The sequence below is a fragment of the Phasianus colchicus genome, chromosome 13, assembly GCF_987193195.1.
Source record: "Phasianus colchicus chromosome 13, bPhaCol1.hap1.1, whole genome shotgun sequence".
NCBI classification, from domain to species: Eukaryota; Metazoa; Chordata; class Aves; order Galliformes; family Phasianidae; genus Phasianus; species Phasianus colchicus.
The window spans coordinates 17,272,637-17,291,629 of NC_143448.1; the positions used below are offsets into that span (position 1 = coordinate 17,272,637).

The 18,993-nt window shown below is 45.6% G+C and overlaps 2 protein-coding genes across 3 annotated transcripts in view; both read left to right on the top strand.

Moving 5' to 3' along the window:
* USP10 (ubiquitin specific peptidase 10) overlaps positions 1-1,955 on the top strand; it is a 45,011-nt gene extending 43,056 nt beyond the window's left edge. The window contains exon 14 of the mRNA XM_031615467.2: positions 806-1,955. Coding sequence (XP_031471327.2) covers positions 806-993 — 188 coding nt within the window. The 3' untranslated portion in view covers positions 994-1,955. The remainder of the gene's footprint in view (positions 1-805) is intronic.
* Positions 1,956-2,052: 97 nt separating this feature from the next.
* Positions 2,053-18,993, top strand: part of CRISPLD2 (cysteine rich secretory protein LCCL domain containing 2) — a 33,118-nt gene continuing 16,177 nt past the window's right edge. Inside the window, exons 1-6 of one of the 2 annotated variants that reach the window (XM_031614945.2) lie at positions 2,053-6,240; positions 6,884-7,124; positions 11,079-11,401; positions 16,440-16,558; positions 18,253-18,385; positions 18,497-18,612. In XM_031614945.2, the coding sequence (XP_031470805.1) occupies positions 11,159-11,401; positions 16,440-16,558; positions 18,253-18,385; positions 18,497-18,612 (611 nt within the window). In that variant the 5' untranslated portion in view covers positions 2,053-6,240; positions 6,884-7,124; positions 11,079-11,158. Of the gene's footprint in view, positions 6,241-6,567; positions 6,773-6,883; positions 7,125-11,078; positions 11,402-16,439; positions 16,559-18,252; positions 18,386-18,496; positions 18,613-18,993 lie in introns of those variants that run through there. The other variant, XM_090149432.1, reaches the window with a different exon arrangement.

Consider the following 18,993-nt stretch of genomic DNA (forward strand, 5'->3'; position numbering starts at 1 on the left):
TCAAAATTTGGAGCAGATTACTGAGAACTAATAAATGGGAAATGTACAGATTGGTACTTCAACAGCACCTGTTTTCAGAAAAGAATTTTAGTTAAGACAGAATGAAAGAATGATCACGAGTGGAATAATTGGCTTTATAATCGGCATGATTTGAACAGTGCCCTGTTCTGCTGTGTAGCTTAATGCCCTCTGGTTTTTATTTTCAAATATTTTGTTGGCATATAAAAATGCTCTACAATTGTTTGCCTTATGGACTGCACTTTAGTCTTTGTTTATAAGCTTTTTTAGGCTACAGTCTATAGACTTTCTAATTTTCTCTGTGGACTACTCTGTAGATTGTTCAGATTTTTTATTAATAAGTTGCTTAATGCATTGTGGTGCTTTTCATTCTTAATTTACTTTAGAATCATTAGATTTGGTATGGTGGAGAGACATTACGTATACTGCCTGGTTGAATCATGAGTATATTATGAAGAAAGCAGAAAGTGACTTTAATTCCATTCTTTTATGTGGCAATGGGTATTCATAGAATCACGGAATGGCCTGGGTTGCAAAGAAGCACAGTGCTCATCCAGTTCCAACCCCCTGCTGTGTGCAGGGTCACCAACCAGCAGACCAGGCTGCCCAGAGCCACATCCAGCCTGGCCTTGAATGCCTCCAGGGATGGGGCATCAACAACCTCCTTGGGCAACCTGTTCCAGTGCCTCTGGGTGAAAAACTTCCCCCTAATATCCAACCTAAACCTCCCCTGTCTCAGACAAAACCATGTCACGTACACGCGCATCCCAAATTTCTCTTTTCACAGTTGTTTATCATCACGGAAACAGCGCAACTGGTGGCCATTACACTACGGACGTCTTCCAAATCGGGCTCAACGGCTGGTTACGCATCGATGACCAGGCAGTGAAGGTGATCAATCAGTACCAGGTGGTGAAGCCGTCTGCAGAACGCACAGCCTACCTCCTGTACTACCGCCGAGTTGACCTGCTGTGAAACTTCTCCCTCTATGCTGTGTGTGCAAGATACCTGCTTTGTAGAACGCCAACTATCACTAACTTTTTTTCCTTCTCCTGTAAATGCTCTTTTGAGTGAATCTCTTTTTTTTCTTTTTTTTTTTTTTTTCTTTTCCCTTGCAACTATGGGATAGAGTGAAAAAGGAAACTACCGTGGGTTTGTGCACAACATAGTTTGTGTTGACTTTGACTTTGCAGAATGGAGTCACTGGGTTGAAAGACTCGAGTCTCGTGAATCACAAAAATAAAAAAAATTTAAAAATTAAAAAAAAATAAAAATAAAAAAAAAAATCTGAATTAATGCTGAATCCTAAGATAATAAACAGGGGATTTGCATTTGATTCCCACTTTCTAATTGCGTAGTAGAAGAAAACAGTGCACCAGCAACAGAACTTGTAGATTTCTGTGAAAATGTTTTATCTTTACTTAATTAAAATAAAAAAAATAAAAAATAAAAAAAATAAAAATAAAAAATACAAAAGCGCTCTCTGCTCCCCCAATAGTTTTTGATAAGTGGTAAAAGATGAGCCAATGTGTATGAGATGGAGATGGTCCTGTGTGCTTCAAAAATGGACAAACGTACAAAATGCAGAGTTGCTGGTTCCTAATAGGAAGACACATTTTAATAATTGTGTGATGAGAAACTGCTTAAGTACACATTGCAGATCAAATATTTGGAGTTAAGATGTTAGTCTATATAGATGGGTGATTGTAACTTTATTGCTATTATGAAATTTCAAACTGCATTTATGCTTCTGTGTACATGAAATTTAAGAAAAAAAAAATGGGCAAAATAATTAAGATTGATATTTCTTTAAGTCTGCTTTGTTTAATTTTGCTGTCTGCTCTCCTATAATGTTGAGTTCCTAATTGTACACAGTTTAGTGATATCTAGAAGTATAAAGTTGTCGCCCATCAATAAAAGTCACAAAGTTGGTTTAAGGTGTGTGTTGGTGTGGGTTTTGTTTTTCCTTTGGTGTAAATTCTAGCCTTGAACTCCTAAATATTGCCTTGTGGCTCTTTTTACAGGGTGCAGGTGCTGTTGCTCAAATGAAGTGCAGATGCTTTTTGTCTTTTAACAACAGCTCCTTGGAACTTCAGGAGTGTTTCCATTTGGCATTGAGACGAAACCACGGAGGAGAGGCTGCAGCCTGTGGGGAGTGAATCCTCCCCATGTCCTACAGGAAGGCCTGACAGGATGCCAGCCTTAATGTTTCCATGTAAAGTGATGTTAGGTTTTTCAAGAGAAAGGAAGCAGCTCTGTCAGTGTCTTAGGTTGCAACACTTGTCTGTTGACATGGGCTTCCCTCTTGTGTTTTCTGCCCAAACAAAGCAAGAATTAGTCACCTTACAAAAGACAGGAAGCTTATTCATGGCTGCTTCCTGAAAAAGAGTAAAGTGATGGTGAGTCCTGGGTGCATTTACCATGCAAGGCTGTGCTGGTGCATGCATAGCTCCTGCAGCAGGAACCAATGAGCTGCTGGGGCAGGGCAAGCCCAGCTGACATGTACAGGGCTTTCCTATGCTGTTCTCTTGTAGGAATGACTGTGCTGCTCATTTGTTCTGCAGAACTCCTATTTTTGTGCTGCTAGAAGATGGAGGACATTTATCTGGCGTTCACTTGCATCTCCAGCAGGTTGTGAAATGGGCATTTCTGGTAACGTAGACTTGTTGTGCACCTCTTACCATTGCAGCAACTGCTTCAGAGACACAACAGCAGCAGCTTTGTGCAACAATTCATCTTGCAGTGCCATGGCACCATGAAAAATGAGGATTTCACACATCCATATGTTCCAGCAGAAGGGGCAGGTGATTGCTAGTTGGTAGTGGGTCCTTGCAACACAGGGTGGTTTTGACCAGTGTCAGCCAAAACTTTGAGCTTGTGGGTCGAATACACTAAAGCTTTTCTGTTCAGAAAAGACCCACATAGGCCTGATGTCTAAGTTTGGAGACAATATAAAGGAACTGGAGCTCCCCTTAGGTGTTAAATATTAAATGGAATTGGAAAATATTGAAGGAATAGAGAATGCTGGAAAAAAAAAAAAAAAAAACCCTGCAGTTTGCTCTTTGTGCATTTGGTTGTTACAGGCAGGTTGCAGGTGTTGTTAATTATGAATGAGTAATGGCCAAGTGAAAAGGCAAGCATTGAAATCCTTGGTAAGGAGTGGAGGTTGCTCAGATGGTATTCATTTCTGTGATTTTTGGTAAGGATATTACGAATGTACTTATTGCTAAAATCTGTCTTTCTGCAGCGTATTGCTCAAAAGGGGAAAAAGCAGTACGAGCCATGGGGCAAGTCTGATGGACACACAGCACCACAGTTTCTTTTCCTTATTAAATCCTTCCAACCTTTGCAGCCCTCTAATTATTTGCTGTGTCTGCAGTTATGTAAAAGAAGGAAAACCACCCCAAACTCCCCCAAAATGAAAATCTCATGGGCTGAGATGCTGTTAGAAAAATCTCGGAGCACGAATCAGGAATGGTTTGATGGGCTGGGGGAGAAAGGCTTCCAATACCTGGAGCTCTTTGGGGGTAGGAGAAGTTGTGCCTTTCATTTTTCAGTTACCTAAGAGATTGTAGCTTTTAATAATTAAAGAAATCGTGTTTCTTTTTCACTTATTGCCAAGCAGATCCCTTCCAATAGGGCTCTCCCATGTGTACATGTATGCAGACCACTGCAGAGGGCAGTGGTGGCACACTCAGATGGGTTCCATGTGTGGATGACTCCGTGCATCTGACATAGCTCCTATGGCACACTGTGAGTGTTCTCAGGGTGTTCTGGTGTTCCTGTGTTACAATCCTTGGCTTTTATGGCCCCAGGGATACGGGGAGAGCTTTAGCAAATGCATAGAGTGGGCTTGGTGGTTGTGGTTGCAATTCTCCTATTCTGGGGTAGGATCTCTGAAGGTGAGAGTTTGGTTTATGCTTTTGAGCTGGTTTGGGCTGAAGAACTTTACTATTTCTTCCTTTTGAAAGGAGAAAAAAGAGGAAAAATGGAAATAAAAAGAGTGGGATAAAGGGGATAAATAGGAAAGAAAAGGAGGAAAAGTGGAGGGGGGAAAGGAAAAAAAAAAAAAAGGAGAGAAAAGGACAAAAAAAAATGGAAAGTATAGGAAAGAAAATGAGAGGGGAAGAGGGAAAAGGAGAGAAAAGGGGGGAAAAGAGGGAAAGAAAGCTGCCCCCCCACATTCAACAATCAACTTCCTGACATTTCTGTGGCTTTTCTGCTCATTTCTTCGTCTTGCTGACTGACGTTTTTATTTGACCATTGGCTGTGTAGCACAGGATTTGAAGATTCAAGTCTCGAGATGCTTTCTCTTATCACTGCTTTGCTCCAGCTGTGTTATCTCACTGCACCCCTCAGTGCTGGAGCCAGACATTGCAGGTCAGTACCATGGTTTTGGGTCCATTCCCCGTTCTTCACTTTGCTGCAGTCCTGGTATTGCTGAGCTCATATTGGAATAAGAAATAATGGGGAATTTAGGTTGAAAACCAAGACATGCTGTCTGCGTGTTCAATTAGGGGCGAATAGTGAAATCTGTGTTTCTCCCTATTCACTGGATATTACATTAAAAGCATCTTCTCCTAATATATACTTACATACAGCCTGCTTTATGTGGCTTTTACCACACGTGAAACCGAGAAGTTATAATCAAGGCCATAATAACGCTGAGAGATTAAAGGTATCTAATGATTGTTTTGGCTTTGGTTGAATGTAGGACCTGAAAGTGCTGACTTGTAACAAAATGGGATGAATGAAAGCCTCGTTTAGAGCTGTGCTCATCCCTGAATGCTGCTGGGCATGGGGAGACTGCATGGGTGTATGGTAGAAAATACCCAAAACACCAAATATTTGCATGGCGGCAGGGCTGATGGAGAACTGACATAGGATGGGTGAGAACTGTCAAGGCCTCAGTTTGGGTTGGGAGAGGTTTGTGTTGGATATTAGGAACGATTTCTTACCCTGGAAGAGCAGTGATGCAGAAGCATCTCAGGGAGTGATGGTGTCACTGTCCATGGAGGTGGGGATGTGGCACTCAGGGATGTGGGCATGGTGGGGTGTGTTGGGCTTGGGCTTGGTGATAGCAGAGGTCTTTTTCAACCTTCATGATTGTATGAATAATTTCCAATAGGAACATTTGTGGAGATGACAAAAAACCGCATTCCTGAGAGAGCTGGAAATAATTTGTGTGCTGTTACGTGAGAGGTTAAATGAGCAACTCAACTTTCTGGCAAGCACGGTGAGATGTACCTCCAGAGGCCGTGAGTCAGCACTGCTGGAGCAGCAAAAGAGCACCAGGAGGATGCAGAGATGTCAAAGCAAAGCTCTATTTTGTCTTTAGAATGGCCCACGGATGGGACAGCATCTCTCAACCTTACAGGAGTGAGCTGCCAAAATGGCACCGAATCAGCTGTGGGAATGATGGAGCACGTGCTGTCGGTTCATAATTTGTGCTGAAATACTCTCAGTAAATACATTTGGGAGAGCAAGCAGCAGGGATCTGGTGTTGTACTGAGTGGGGACACTGGGACAGGTGTGAGTGATATGGTACTGACATGGTGAGTGGGCACAATGGGGGGCGATTGGTGATCTCAGCAATCCTTTCCATCAGTGATTCTATGACCCAACTGCACTGTGGGTTAAAAGCCACAACCCAGTGCTGAAGATCCCCAAGCGATGAGAATCTGCTGCTTCTGCACAAGTTCTTGGGACAGTGGTGCATGAGATTAAATCAACAGAGGTGTCATGGACGTGGCTCCAGGGGCATCATTTCGGGGGAGTTCTGCTGTGCTCACGTGATAATGAGCAGCTTTGACAAACAATTGTGCTCAGTGGCAGAATCTTGGAAGCCCACAAACTGTACATCAAATTGGCTGCTGTTTTGCATAAAGAAATAATTTGTTGTTTAGAAGAATGGAAGGACTCTACCCCCAAGAACCGTGCAGGATGCTGTCATGGTAGCATCCCACCATGGAGCAGCAGCAGCTGCTGCACGGAGTGCTGTGATGCACTCATGTAATTACTCACGGTACCACTTTGTTTTTCCTGTTTGTCTGATCAAAAGAAAAAAAAAAAAAGAAGAAGAAAAAAAATAAGATCTTTTGCTCAGTCATTTCCTTTCACAGGCTATAAAACCACGTTTCAACAGTGCATGTGGGGCTGACACCGCAGGGAAGGATCGTGCTGAGAGGCTGCGCTGGGCTCTTGGGGTGTCCTGCAGCAGAGGTGAGCTTGCACGATGCTTTGCTTGCTCCTGCTGTTCCTGCTGACAGCTGCGTTTGTGTGCAGGGAACATCAGTGCTGGGTGAGCTCTGGAAACAGACCTCAGAGGGACATAAATCTGCCTTTGCTCAGCGGATGCCCAATTGGGGAAGAAAAGAAGTGATGCTGCCTGGCTGGGGCATCGCTGGGCTTTCCTCATGGAGAGCTGGGAATTGCTGAGCCAGCAGCCGGGAGGACGAAGCTGGCTTCTGTCCCATGCAAAAATAATAATAATAATAATTTGGGTGATTTTTTTTTATTTTATTTTTTTCCAAACTCATCACCACTGAACACCCGTGGCAGAGAGCAAGGCTGGGCAGCAGCTCTGTTGTCTGCAAGCTGCTTGAAGGGAGAATGAGGGTAACCCCGCTTATATGGGGCTGCTGCTGCCTCCTCCTCCTCCTCCTCCTCCTCCTCTTCTTGCCGGGTGTTGTGTTACAGCCTTTGGGAGGACGGTCCTAATTTTCCTCGCCCCAATGAGTGTCTTCCAACAGCGGTGCGATGTGAAGCGACACTCCTCTACTCCTTGCTCCTGCCTCCTTTTTTTTTTTTTTTCATTTTTTTTCCTCCTCCAATTTTTTTTTTTTTTTTCCCTTCTGTTTTACAGGCTGATTGCCAAACAGGATGATCCGGACTTGTGTCCTCTTTGCCTGGAGAGCATAAATACCACTGGGGAGCTCTGCGAGACCGCAGTTGGTGCTCGCTGCTGAGCTGAGACCTCGCGTCCCCGCACCTCCCCGGGCTCCCTGCATCCTTTCCTCCTCCTTGCTGAACGATTGCAGCTATATAATTTATTTCCCACCAGCAAGCTTGGAGGAGCAGCTGCTTCCCGAGAAGTGCTCGGTGAGGTGAGTGCATGCATCTGAATTGTGCTTTGAGGTGGGTGAGTGGGTGCGAGGAGGGTCTCAGTGCAGTCGAGTTGGCACAGTGTGAGTAACTTTTCCATAAGTTGTGTGATTTGCAAAGGGTGATGAAAGACTGATGTGCTTTTATCTCTTATGAATGGGAAAGGCTCGTGTGGAGGGGAAACTGACCAACATAAGGGATGCTGCAGTAGTTGGCTGCCCACAGGCACATCCATTCTGCTCCAGGGAGCTGGAGTTGGTGTGGCTCTGAAGTCCCATCTAGAAGGAATTTCACGGTGTTGTCACATGGTCTGTCTGTTCCTAGTGGGTTTTTCATGTGGTTTTGCATAGAATCTCACCCACTTGGGCTGCATGGGAGTGGACTGCAGGGGCAGAGCCAGATGTTTCCTTGTGGCCTTGAGGATGCTGAATCCCAGGAACTTGTCATACCCCTTTTCTTTTGAAGCTGTAAAGCATTAAATGTGTGCATCTCAGTTCCTGTATGAAGTGCATTGGGAGTTGGACTTACGGGTCCCTTCCAACCCAGGTTATTCTATGATTCCACTGTGGCTTTCTCACTTGAGTTCTTTGTACAGGGATCAGTTTGACCCCAGGCAGACCCCCCCACTGCTTTGCTGCTTTTGGTGCTAGCACGTGTGTTTCTCTGCAACATCGGCCTGTCCCGCACATCGCTCCCAGCTCTCGGGATGCTTTGACTGCATGTGTTTCCCATATGGAGGAGCAGAACCCACTTGTGTGCTCCCCAGGAGGCAACTGAAGATCAATAGCTGTGTGAGGGTGAAGCAAGGACGTAATGAAAGGCAGAAGTCAGCACTCCTGCCAGCCTCCAGCTCCTCTGTTCCCTGAGACATGCAGCTTCAGCTCTGAGCTGGGGAAATAGCTTTCTATAAATATTCTTTTCCAAAGTCCAGTGCTGCTTTTTCACTTCCTCGGAGCCCAGCAGAAGCTCCTGCTGTCCCAGCTCGGACTTGCCTTGCAAAGTATTTGGGAGCTGCTTTCTGCCGACTCACCCATTTCTGAGCACTCCCAGATGTGTACCTGGCACCAGCATCAGGAGCCTGGTGCAGTTAAAGGGAAGCTGCATAACGGCTGCTCCTAAAACCTTGAAAATAACAGCAGAGCCTCACTCAGCTGACTGTCAGCTGAACATTCTCCCCGAAAAATGTCAAATCTCATCCCAAAGGCAATGTGCTTTCCATCTAATGAGGAGTTCCTAGTGAAGACTGGAGGCTTTGCCCCAGCGCTGGGCTGGCTGAGCTCTGACACATGGCCCAGTGTTTGGTTGCACCTGGGCATGAGGCTGTCGGAGGGGAGGGGGATTGGGGGTGTGAGCAGATGGATGTCTGAACTCAATGAAATGTGAGCATCTCTCTGCTGCTTTCAGTTAACCTTTGGCACGGCGGCTCTTTCAGATTGGATATTAGGAAAAATTTCTTTTCCAAACGAGTGGTTGGGCATTGGCACAGGCTGTGCAGGGTGTGGTGGAGTCACAATTTCGGGGGTGTTTCAGAATCATGGAGATGTAGCACTGAGGGACGTGGCCAGTGGGCATGGTGGGGTGGGTTGGGATTGGACTTGGGGATCTTAGGGGTCTTTTCAAACCTTTATTATTTAGTGATTCTCTTTGCTCCCATCACCTCACCCTTCCCTTGGACTTTCCCTGCTCCTTACCTGCAGCCAAGGCATGTGAATTGGCTTGAGCACCCAAAATGAATAAGATTGCTCAAATGCCCCATTTTTAGGAAGGTGCAAAGCTAGATACAGGGAAGAACATCACCAGGAATAATGCACCATTTGTTGCAAAGCTCCGGTCAAACCCAGCCGTGTTGGTTTGGTCCTGGGGCTCTGCAATGGAGCAGCAGCTGGCTTTCCAGGCTGCCCTTTCTGTAAGTTCAGTGTTTGCCTTAGATGGGTGGTGGGTACGGGCTCCTGTTTAGCTGAGGGCACCCGGCCAAATGAAGGGATACAACAGCAGCATAATGTTGGCTGTCTGTTCCCTCCTGCTTTACCTACAGGGCAGGCTGCAGGGAAAATCGCCGGCGCTAAAAGGCTGCATTGTAAACGGTGGTGGCAGAGCATCTATTTTTAAACTCTTAGGGAAGTGCCTCAAAGTAGGAACTGTTGCTGGGATTTTAGGTCAGACAGTCTAGCAAAGCGACGGCTCTGCTTGCCCCGCTGTTAGAAAGTCGGGGGAAAGCAGCACTCAAGTCTGGGGCAGGAATGAGTTTAAAGCTGGGGTTGCCCCCAGGCCACCAAACATCCCAGCCTTTAGATGTGCCTGGGGACAAGGAGCATGTGTTGGGCTTGCTCTGCAGGAAACAGCAAGCAGCTGTTACCTAAACTTAGTAAATATATTCCTACGTTGTTCTACCACGGCAAGGGCTTAATGCTCTGCCTGCAGGCAGGCTGACAGCAGCTGGTTTTCATTCTGCCTTATTACAGTCAGAAGCCCTGAACAGGGACTTCTGCTCCTTTGTGTAGACGTCCTGCATGTTTTTGGGGCTTCTGGATGGCTGTAGAGTTTTTCCACCTGACCAAAGCACCTTTGTGTTGGATGCTCTGCTTCGTGGATGCTCTTGGTTCTGGGGAAGAGGAAATTTGGAACTGTGTCCAACCCCGTGGCACTGGGCTGAAGCTTTTCTGATAGATCCTGATGATCTGGGTACACTCTCAGCATCTTTGTAATGGTGTTATCAAAACCAAATCCTGATGTAAAGGCAGAGATGGGGAAGCTTTCTTCCAAACTTTAGCCTGAAGGAGAGGGATGCTGTGCTCACACAGTCTGCACGGGTACTTATTGCCCATTGTTATCCAAACAATAAGGTTTGGATGTTTGGAAAAATTTATTCTCAGAGCAGTGAGGATTGGCACAGACTGCCCAGGGAACTTAGTGCACCATCATCCCTGGAGGTGTTCAGTGTGGAGATGTGGCACTAAGAGACATGGTTAGTGGGCACGCTGGGGATGGCTTAGGGTTGGACTACGTGATCTTAGAGGTCTTTTCCAGACTAATGATTCCATGATTCTAACTCTGTTCTGGAGGCTCTTAGATCCCCTCCTAAAGAGGCCACAGAGCCATACAGCAGCCCATGCTCTCTTCCCTGAATTGCCTGCAATCTGAATAAAGCCAGCCAAACTGCACAAGCTACATTAGACAGAATGTGGGGAGGGAGGGAGTGGAAGGGAGGAATTATTGGGAAATGGCAGGTGGAGCCTGACAGATCCAGAAGTGGATGGGAATAAAACACAGCCATCAAACCGAGCAGGTCAGCCCTAGGAACGCCTAATCTCCTGCTTGGGAGATGCTGGGTGCTCCGTCTGCTTTCCTCCACATCATAATTCACCCTCTGGCCTTGCTCCCACCTGCTGTAATGCACCACGGCAGCGTCAGCGAGCAGCCCGGTGCGTCATTTGCCAGCAGGAACTGTGAGCATTCGGAGTTACGATGACATTTCACATAAACAGCCGCTTGCTCGAGGTCTGGCAGCTGCTCTATTGGCAGAGCAGGGCCTCCAAATAGCTCCTGCTGCTCTCTGACCTCGGCGATCCGCCTCGCTGGGAATTATACTTTCCCTTTGATTCAGATCTGTTCTCCTCTTTAACAACTGCTCTCGGGGGAAATAGCTTCAAACATCTCCTTCTTGCATCTGGAAAGGGTCACAGATAGGCTTTGCTGGGTGCATCCCAGTGCCTTTTGTGGATGAACGCCTAGCACTGTGCCTGAGTGCTTCCCAAGCAATGCTCCTAATCCAGCACCACTGGGGAAATAAACTGAATTCCCACCACCCATGTTGGTGCTCTGTTCCACTGGTCCTTGAGGAGAATGATAACGCTTTATGCCTCTTTTTCAAGCAAAAATCTGTGTTGTGTGGCTTCTTCAGTGGGGATCATACCAAGAATTTCTGTTCACACTGCCTGTTTCTCCCCCACATCCAGATCTGTGCTGAGCCACTGGAGACCCTGAAAGGAAACTCTTCTGCTGCCTTCATTCTAATTCTGTCCGCTGTAGAGGAGCCATGGATCCTGCCCTGCCTTGGATCCTGCCTCTTGGATGTGTCCTTCTCCTGGCAAATGCAGCCCACTGCTTTATCTTGCCCAACTCGAGTCACCTGGAAAGCATTTTGAGCAAATACCAGGATGGGGAAGCTCACTCCAGATCCAAGAGAGCCATTTTGTTTTCAGACCGACAGGAGATATTGATGCTCCACAATAAATTAAGAGGTCAAGTGTATCCATCAGCCTCCAATATGGAATACATGGTGAGTACAGCTTTTGATGCGTAGCTTTATTTCTACTTTTTTTTTTTTTTTTTTTTTGTCATAATGCAGAATTTCCTCTGAAGCTAGCTTTTCTCGAGAGGTTTCCCAGAGTTGCTTCATTCCAGAGTGAGCGATGCTTTAGATCATGGGGTTGTTTTGCTTGGAACAGGCAGCAATAGGGTCATCTCGTCCATCCGCTGCATATTTTCAGGACTGGTTCCATTATTCATAAACTAACGTCTGGCCCAGCCCTGGACACATCTCCAGTGATGGCAATTCCACAGCTTGCCTCAGCAGGTTCTTCCATTACCTTAATGTCATAAAAGCATGAATTTTTCCCTACTATTTAACCCATGTTTTCCCTGTTAGAGCTTTCGTATCGTTGTGACTGGTGTTCTGGGGTGGCATGTCCATGACACTGCTGGGGATCTGCTCAGCCCTCAGACCAGCAGCGCTCAAAGGATGTGATCTTTGAGGTCCCTTCCAACCCAATCCCTCTCATCATTCGTTTTTGTGATTCCTGTTTGGCTCCATCTGCAGAGCTCAGCCCCTGGAAGTTGCTGGCGTGGCTCTGGGGAGCTGAGAGGTGGATGGGTCAGCACTATTGGCTTTCTGTAGCTCAAGAAACCAAAATACAAGTTTGGTCAATGGATTCTCCCACTTCAGAGGGAGAACTTAGAAGTATTGGTATGAAACATGCCCTTTACCATCAACAATTCAGATGAATAGTTTTTTCTCACCTGATGCCAGAGACTCTACTTTGAGCTATTTTAGACAAGCCCTCCAAATACTGTGGCCCCAGAAAATGATGTAGGCAAATAATTTTTTTTTGTGTGCACCTTTTCCCAGTGTGCAAATATAGTTATGACCGAAGCTAGCCTGACTTCAGCCATGTGCTCCTGCTGACAGATTGGATGAGTAATGATTTGTTAAGAGTGTGTTTAAAAGGGTAGGAGAAATAGCACTCGTAATGTGAAGTCTCCTGCCAGCTGCGCTGAAATGAATACTGCAAATGGAAAATTCTCCCTGTAGTGACTGTAGGGAAAAGGAAAAGAGAAGAGCGAGCAGAGGGCAGTAGGGAAGGATGATCGTCCTTCAGTGGCTTCTTCTGAGCGGTTGCACCGCTGGTGCTCCATCCCATGTCAGAAATCACGTGTCTTTCTAAGAACCGCTGCCTTGTGCCTCTCCTCCTCAGCAGGCGCCCATCCTCCAGCAGGCAGCCCGAAGGATGCTGCCAGAGAAGAGGTGATTTGATTAATTTCCAGAGAGTAAACACGAGGCATGAGAAAGCCAAGTGTGTTTTGGTTGGCTCGGAGGATCTGAGAGGGCTGCAGTTGCGGACTGCACACTGGCCGACTGCTATTTACGCTCGCAGCGCGGTCGCGCTTTTATGTTTGTCTTTGCTCAGTGTGCTTTTCTAGTGGCTTTATGGCCGATTGAGGGCAAATGAAAGGGCCCTATATGCTGCGAAGAAAGAAGCTGAGTATACGACGGTGCTCCTTGGAAAGGCTATAATCAGTCTTTCATGTCATCGTGTTTACCCAACGTTACTTGGAAATGCAGCGTGTATTCTGAATGTGAATTTCACTTTAATCCTTTGTTCTGCGTAGGACATTTCTCATTTGGACTTGTTTAAGAGGATGGTCTGTCTTTAGCACTGTATATAAACTTTTCTCTTTCCCTTTGGAGCCAGCGTGGAGCGTCACAGGCGACGTGCTGCACTAATTTGTGGATAACGAAGTAGAAAGTGTTCCTGGCCATCAGTCTCCAAACGCTGCTTTGTGAATGTCCCAGTTCTGTATCTGATGTATTTAAGCGACAAAGGGAGCTAATATAAACCAGGAACAAGGCATATTTATCTACTACCATGTGAGCTTCAGTCAGAGGAGGCAATTAGTAAGAAAGAAATGCACAGTAAGTCCCATGACTCACCCAGGGATCAAAAGAGTTACTGCATATGCAGATAGGATAAAGGTGGAGTGGAGAAAGAAACAGTTTTGCTGCTGGGTTTGTATAATTAATTAAAAGCCAGTACATGTATTCAGCGTTGGTGGAAACTGAAATACAGACTTTGTCATGGGCCAGGCGTGAGCAGTGTTTATCTTCCCAGTGCAGTTGCTCAAACTCTACAGCAGCTCTATGAGCAACACTTCCATTGTGGCTTTGGAGTATGCAAGAGTGGTGAGCAGGAGCCAGGACCATAGCAAACTCCTTGTTAATGAACCCGGAGTAGAAAGAACACAACAGTTCCTAAGACACCCTGACCTTTTCAGATGGCTTTCAGCAGTGATGAAAGGCAGAAATCTTTCCTCTTGTGGAGGCCCAAAGACAGATGGTTAAAACAAAATTGTTCAGACTGGAAAAAAAAGAGTTCTTTGTGTATAAGGTATTCATTCTTCCTTTTAACAGTAGGGTAGAGGCTTTTAATTGTATTATAGGATTATTGCATTATAAGATATGGATGCAATGTATATATTTTACATGTATGATGCATACCAGATTTTGAAAGTCAGCTTCAGATCTGCAGGAATAAGAAGGAGAATCCATGTACTAAATCACTTGGAATCTTGTGTACCGACAGGCTCTTAGAAACCCCTGCTTGGGAAGTCAGTAATGGGCTGGGTGGGTGTCCTCAAAACAAGGGAGCTGCTTGTGATCAGAGTGGTCTGATAGCAGAAAGCCTCAATGGAAAAGGGGAGAATTTGAATGCAACCTTGTTCCCCAAAGAGTGAGAAGCTGCTTTGCCAGATTGTTGCAGAAGAGGTATAAGAAACTGAGTGTACAACACGCAGTTCCTCTGGCTTTGGTATTCTTCATAGATACTGCTTTGAATTTTGGCATAAAGAATTCTTGCAAGTGTAGCTGGGAAAGTCTGAAATCTTTTTTTTATTATTATTATTATTTTTTTTTTTTAATGTTTATTGCTCTGAAATGATTCCAGGCTCCTGACCGCATTCACGTCTGAGAAGAAATAGGCAAATAACAGCTCTAATTTAAATGGGATGGCTTTGTAATCTGACGCCTGCAGAAATGAGCTTCTCTACTCACCAAGTGCAAAGCCATGCAGAAACGTGGCTCGCTCCCGATTGCCTGTTGAGTGTCTTTTGTCTAACCTCATTTATTCTATCCATAGGCATCAAAGGAAGATGTAACATATGTTCACATCAATTTCCATTTAATAGCCTATTGCTCATAAAGTCTCTGCGTTAAATTAGGAGACTTGGAATGCCTGTGCCTTTGAGGCTGCAGAGAATAGTGCTCTGCTAGAAAGTCTGAAGTCCCAGCAGCGTGTAACTTCTTGGGAGAGTTTCTGTGGCTTGTGTGTTGGATGGGAAGGCGGACTGTGGCCGGCCATTGCCTGTTGCACAAAGTGGGAGACCACAAAAGGCTGTGTGTCTGGGCACAATTGCAATAGTCTGCTCCAAACAGGGGTTTGGAAATGTGGATGCGGTGGGTCGGATCCCATACACCTTCAAGGAGTTGGAGGGCTGAGATGGAAAATGGTTTCATTCCCACTGTCGGAGTTGCATCCACACGGGGTTTTGCAGAATTTGCTTGGCCACTGCTCAGTTCAAAGCCAAGCTGCTGAGCTCGGAGCAGCTCTGGATTTCAATTTGCTGAGGAGGCTTAATGATAAGCTCTTCTCAGAGGTCTGTGCTGTTAGCTTTGCTCAAATTTACCTTCTGAAGATGGTGTAGACACACCGAGCTCCAGGAGACAAACAATTTCCTATCATTCCCCATCCCAGTTGGAACTGCCTGAGACTGTGCTCAATGCTTGCTTAGTATAAACACTCAATATTTTTCAAATGTTAGAGAGTCTAACTGCCTTCCAAGTGGTTTCTGATAGCTCCTTTAATATGGCTGAGATGACAAGTTGCTTTTCTTACGCAGAAGGTAGGACTGGGAGGGGTCAGCTGGTTGCAGCATCTGAAGGGGCTGTAATCTGGCCCTGGAGCTGAATGGTCTCTGTTCGTTTTGGTTTTATTTGTAGGAATGTGCAATAATATTTTAAACCCAATGAATTATCCTCCTAGGACTGATTTAAATAGAGCAGCTGTCAGAGATCACACAATGAATTCAGAGCATTGTCTACCAGATCCAGCAAGTCTGGCCTTTAAAACAAATGCTCTCCTGGATAGCGAAGCCAAGGGAGACTGCTTTCATATATGCTGTTGGATAGCATCTGAGCTCTCACTTGGCGTGTAACTGGGTGATACTCAGTGATGTCTGAGGCCTTTTCCTCAGTGGGAGCTTCAGTGGGATTTGTCACTTCTAACCTGATGCCAGTTTTAATGAGGGTGATCCTGGCTTAGAAGTTTTGGGATTTTGCCATCTCTGAGTTTGGCTGCGTCCATCAGTTGGCTCAATAGTTATGTGGGGTGGAGGAGATAGGAGCAAGAGGCTCAGCCCCATACTGGCACAGCAGCTATGTGCTCATCCTTTCTTAGGGGCGTGGGCTGTGTTCGTAGTGGGGAGCAGGAGCACATTCACTGTTGGAGTCCCAGGGGGTGGGAGAGCAAGGAAATGTCCCAGTGTTATGGCCAACAGATGGAAAATCATACACCGAGGCATCTTGTGTTGTAAATCTTGCAGATGTCAAATATAGGTGCCATGAGGAAAACACTAGAATGTCTGATTATTTATTTCTATATTTTTTTTGACTGGGTTAGAAAACCACGCGCCAAGAATGTCTCGCTGTATTTTAGGGTGGATTGTCTAGATGAGTTCTTGAGGTCTTGCCAGAGCTATTTGTTACGTTGACTTATGCAGAGTACTTCCTAAGGAGCATGTCGTTGAGGAGGAAAATTAAGAGGCCCTGTAGAGCCCTGTGCTTCTGTGGCAGGCAGTTGTCTTTAGAAACACGTTCTTAGGTATGAGTACATCACTGAAACGTGCTGACATCGCAAGGCTGGGCACCAGGGATGAGCTGTACTTCAGTCTCACTTTCCCCACTCGTTGCTGCTGGTTGACTCTCTCAATCTAATGCTCTTAAGAGGATGAAGTGACCTGTTCTTTTCCCTCCTTTCTTCCTGTAGACCTGGGACGATGAGCTGGAAAGATCAGCCCACGCCTGGGCCCAGCAGTGCATCTGGGACCATGGGCCCAGTGCCCTCATCAGGTCCATTGGACAGAACCTGGCAGTTCACTGGGGCAGGTAAGATCTGGGATGCTCCTTGCTAATAGCCACTGCTGCTGCTTGAGAACTCATCTAAATCTTTTGACTTTTCTCATGCCATATTTTCTATAAATATTTGCTCAGCTCTTAATTTGTCTTTATTGAAACAACTTTGCACATTTATTTTTTTTTCATCGTCCTGGGGAAGGTTTTGAATCTAGACTTCTTAATCTGGCTGAGAAGATGAAGTTAAGACTTACAAAAGGATTTGCTTCTTCATCCTATGGTGAAATTTGCTTATTGTTACGCCCCTGTCATTAAGTCTTTATAGAATAAGCCTACTTTGTAAAGCAAATATTTTGTATGTGTATGGAAACTTTAATGGATCAACAAGTTATGCTATTGTAAATCGGGTACAACTTGCTTGAAAGTAATGGAAATTTGCTGGTGTGAAATTGGCCTGATATAAAAAAAAATATCAGGCTCATTTGTATTGGAGAATTAAATAATGATTGGAAAGTTGAGTGGTTAATCCACTGGAAACAAAGTCAAAAGATCAGGCTGTTCTTGGCTGTCCTACAGATGCTCGAGATGGCTATGGGTTATTGATGGTGGTAGATCCAATCTTGCTCCCACTGCAATCACTGGGGGGAAAAAGAAATCAGATTTATCTCAGCACTTTCAAGAACGGGCCTTAACTTGATTGCCTCAATTTCCTCTTTTGTAAAATAGAATTCGGAAAGTATTCGCGTAATGACATCATGAGATTCATGTTTTTAAAACACTTCTAATGAATGATTTTTAATGAAGAGTTGGCTGGAAGAGCAAACTACAGTTGGTAATGATATCATTTGTATTGCTGGCTGCCTGCTTCTTGTGAGCTGATGAAAGCAATAAAAAGTGTTTGAAATGCTCTTCTCCTTCGAGACAGAATTTGCAGATTGCTCTGCTTGCTCACTATGTACATAGCATACAAAATGCCAACGCATTTCTCCAGATAATTTTAACACCATTCACGTTCTCCTAAACAGCACAAGCAACACCAGTGCTGCCTCAGATTGCAAAGCATTGTGCATAGTTTGCACCGAGTACATGCAGCACACGCAGGAGTTTGCTGCATAAAGAAATAGCTGCAATAAGGTGGGGAGCACGTGCAGTGCCCCAAGTACTCTGCACTACCCTTTGGTTTGATGGGAGGGGGGAAAGTTTGCTTCCTGTCAAAGGTCTTACAGTAGGAACTGCTAATGGGCATCCAGATTTAGCAAACGGCCTGGTGGTGAAGTCGGTACATGGTGGCTTTCAGGTGAAGCTGTTTGGCAAACCTTCACTTCTGTTTGCTTTCAAAACACAGCTTTCTGCCAAACGAGAAGTTTTATGTAGTTAGGTGGAAAAGGCAGGAGGACATTTCAGGTCAGCAGTGTTTGAAGGACATGTCAAACCTATAAATAATACAGAAAGTCAGAGCGAGCTGTGAATTTTGGGGAAGAAATCGTCTTCAACATTTTCACTTAGATTTTTTTTTTCCACGTTACTGAGTTTTTTAAGCAACACCTTCTCAATGAGACAAACTTGCCTTAAGAAAGCGTAGTGTAAAATTCACAAAGCTTGTGTTAAAAACTAAGATGCTGCCTTGCAATAAGCCAGGAGTGCACAAGTGCTGTTGGATGACAAAGGGGCTGGTGATAACTTGAGGGGTGGGTGTTCTCAGCCATGCCTGTGTTTTGCTCCTCCAGGTATCGCTCTCCTGCTTTCCATGTCCAATCCTGGTATGATGAAGTCAAGGATTACTCGTATCCGTACCCACATGAGTGCAACCCGTGGTGCCCAGATAAATGCACAGGCCCCATGTGCACGCATTACACTCAGGTAAAAAAGATGTATTTGTATCCATACTCCGCATCCCCTCTGCATCCCGTGTCACTGCAACACGTGCCCCCCATGTCTTGCTGGTTCTCAATAAGCACGTTGTCCTTGCAGATAGTCTGGGCCACAACAAACAAGATTGGCTGTGCCGTGAACGTCTGCAAGCAGATGAATGTCTGGGGAGAGATCTGGGAGAACGCCGTCTACCTGGTCTGCAATTACTCGCCCAAGTAAGGCGGATGGGCTGAACCCTGCTGCTTTCCCAGACCCTGTGCTGGAAGGTTACTTAACTAGCCCAGGATCTGGGGAAGAGATTTCAGGCAGTCTAGACTGGCGGTTGTGGCTTTAAATTTTTACTTTAGACTGCAGCACGAAGCTGGTTCAACACTGCTGAGCATTGCCTGGAAAAGCGAAGGAGGGGCTGGGGCCAGGCTGGAGCTTTGATGTTGCTGCCATGGCAAGGAGAGCAGGAGATGGCGAGGTTGGAGTGGAGCATGCTGCCAGGCGAGGCTCAGCAGCTGGAAGGGATGGGGCTGATTAATGCTGTTGCCTGCCCTTCCAGCAGCAGCCTCTTTGCCCCAGCTGCCCAGAAGGAACAGTAGGGTTGCTTA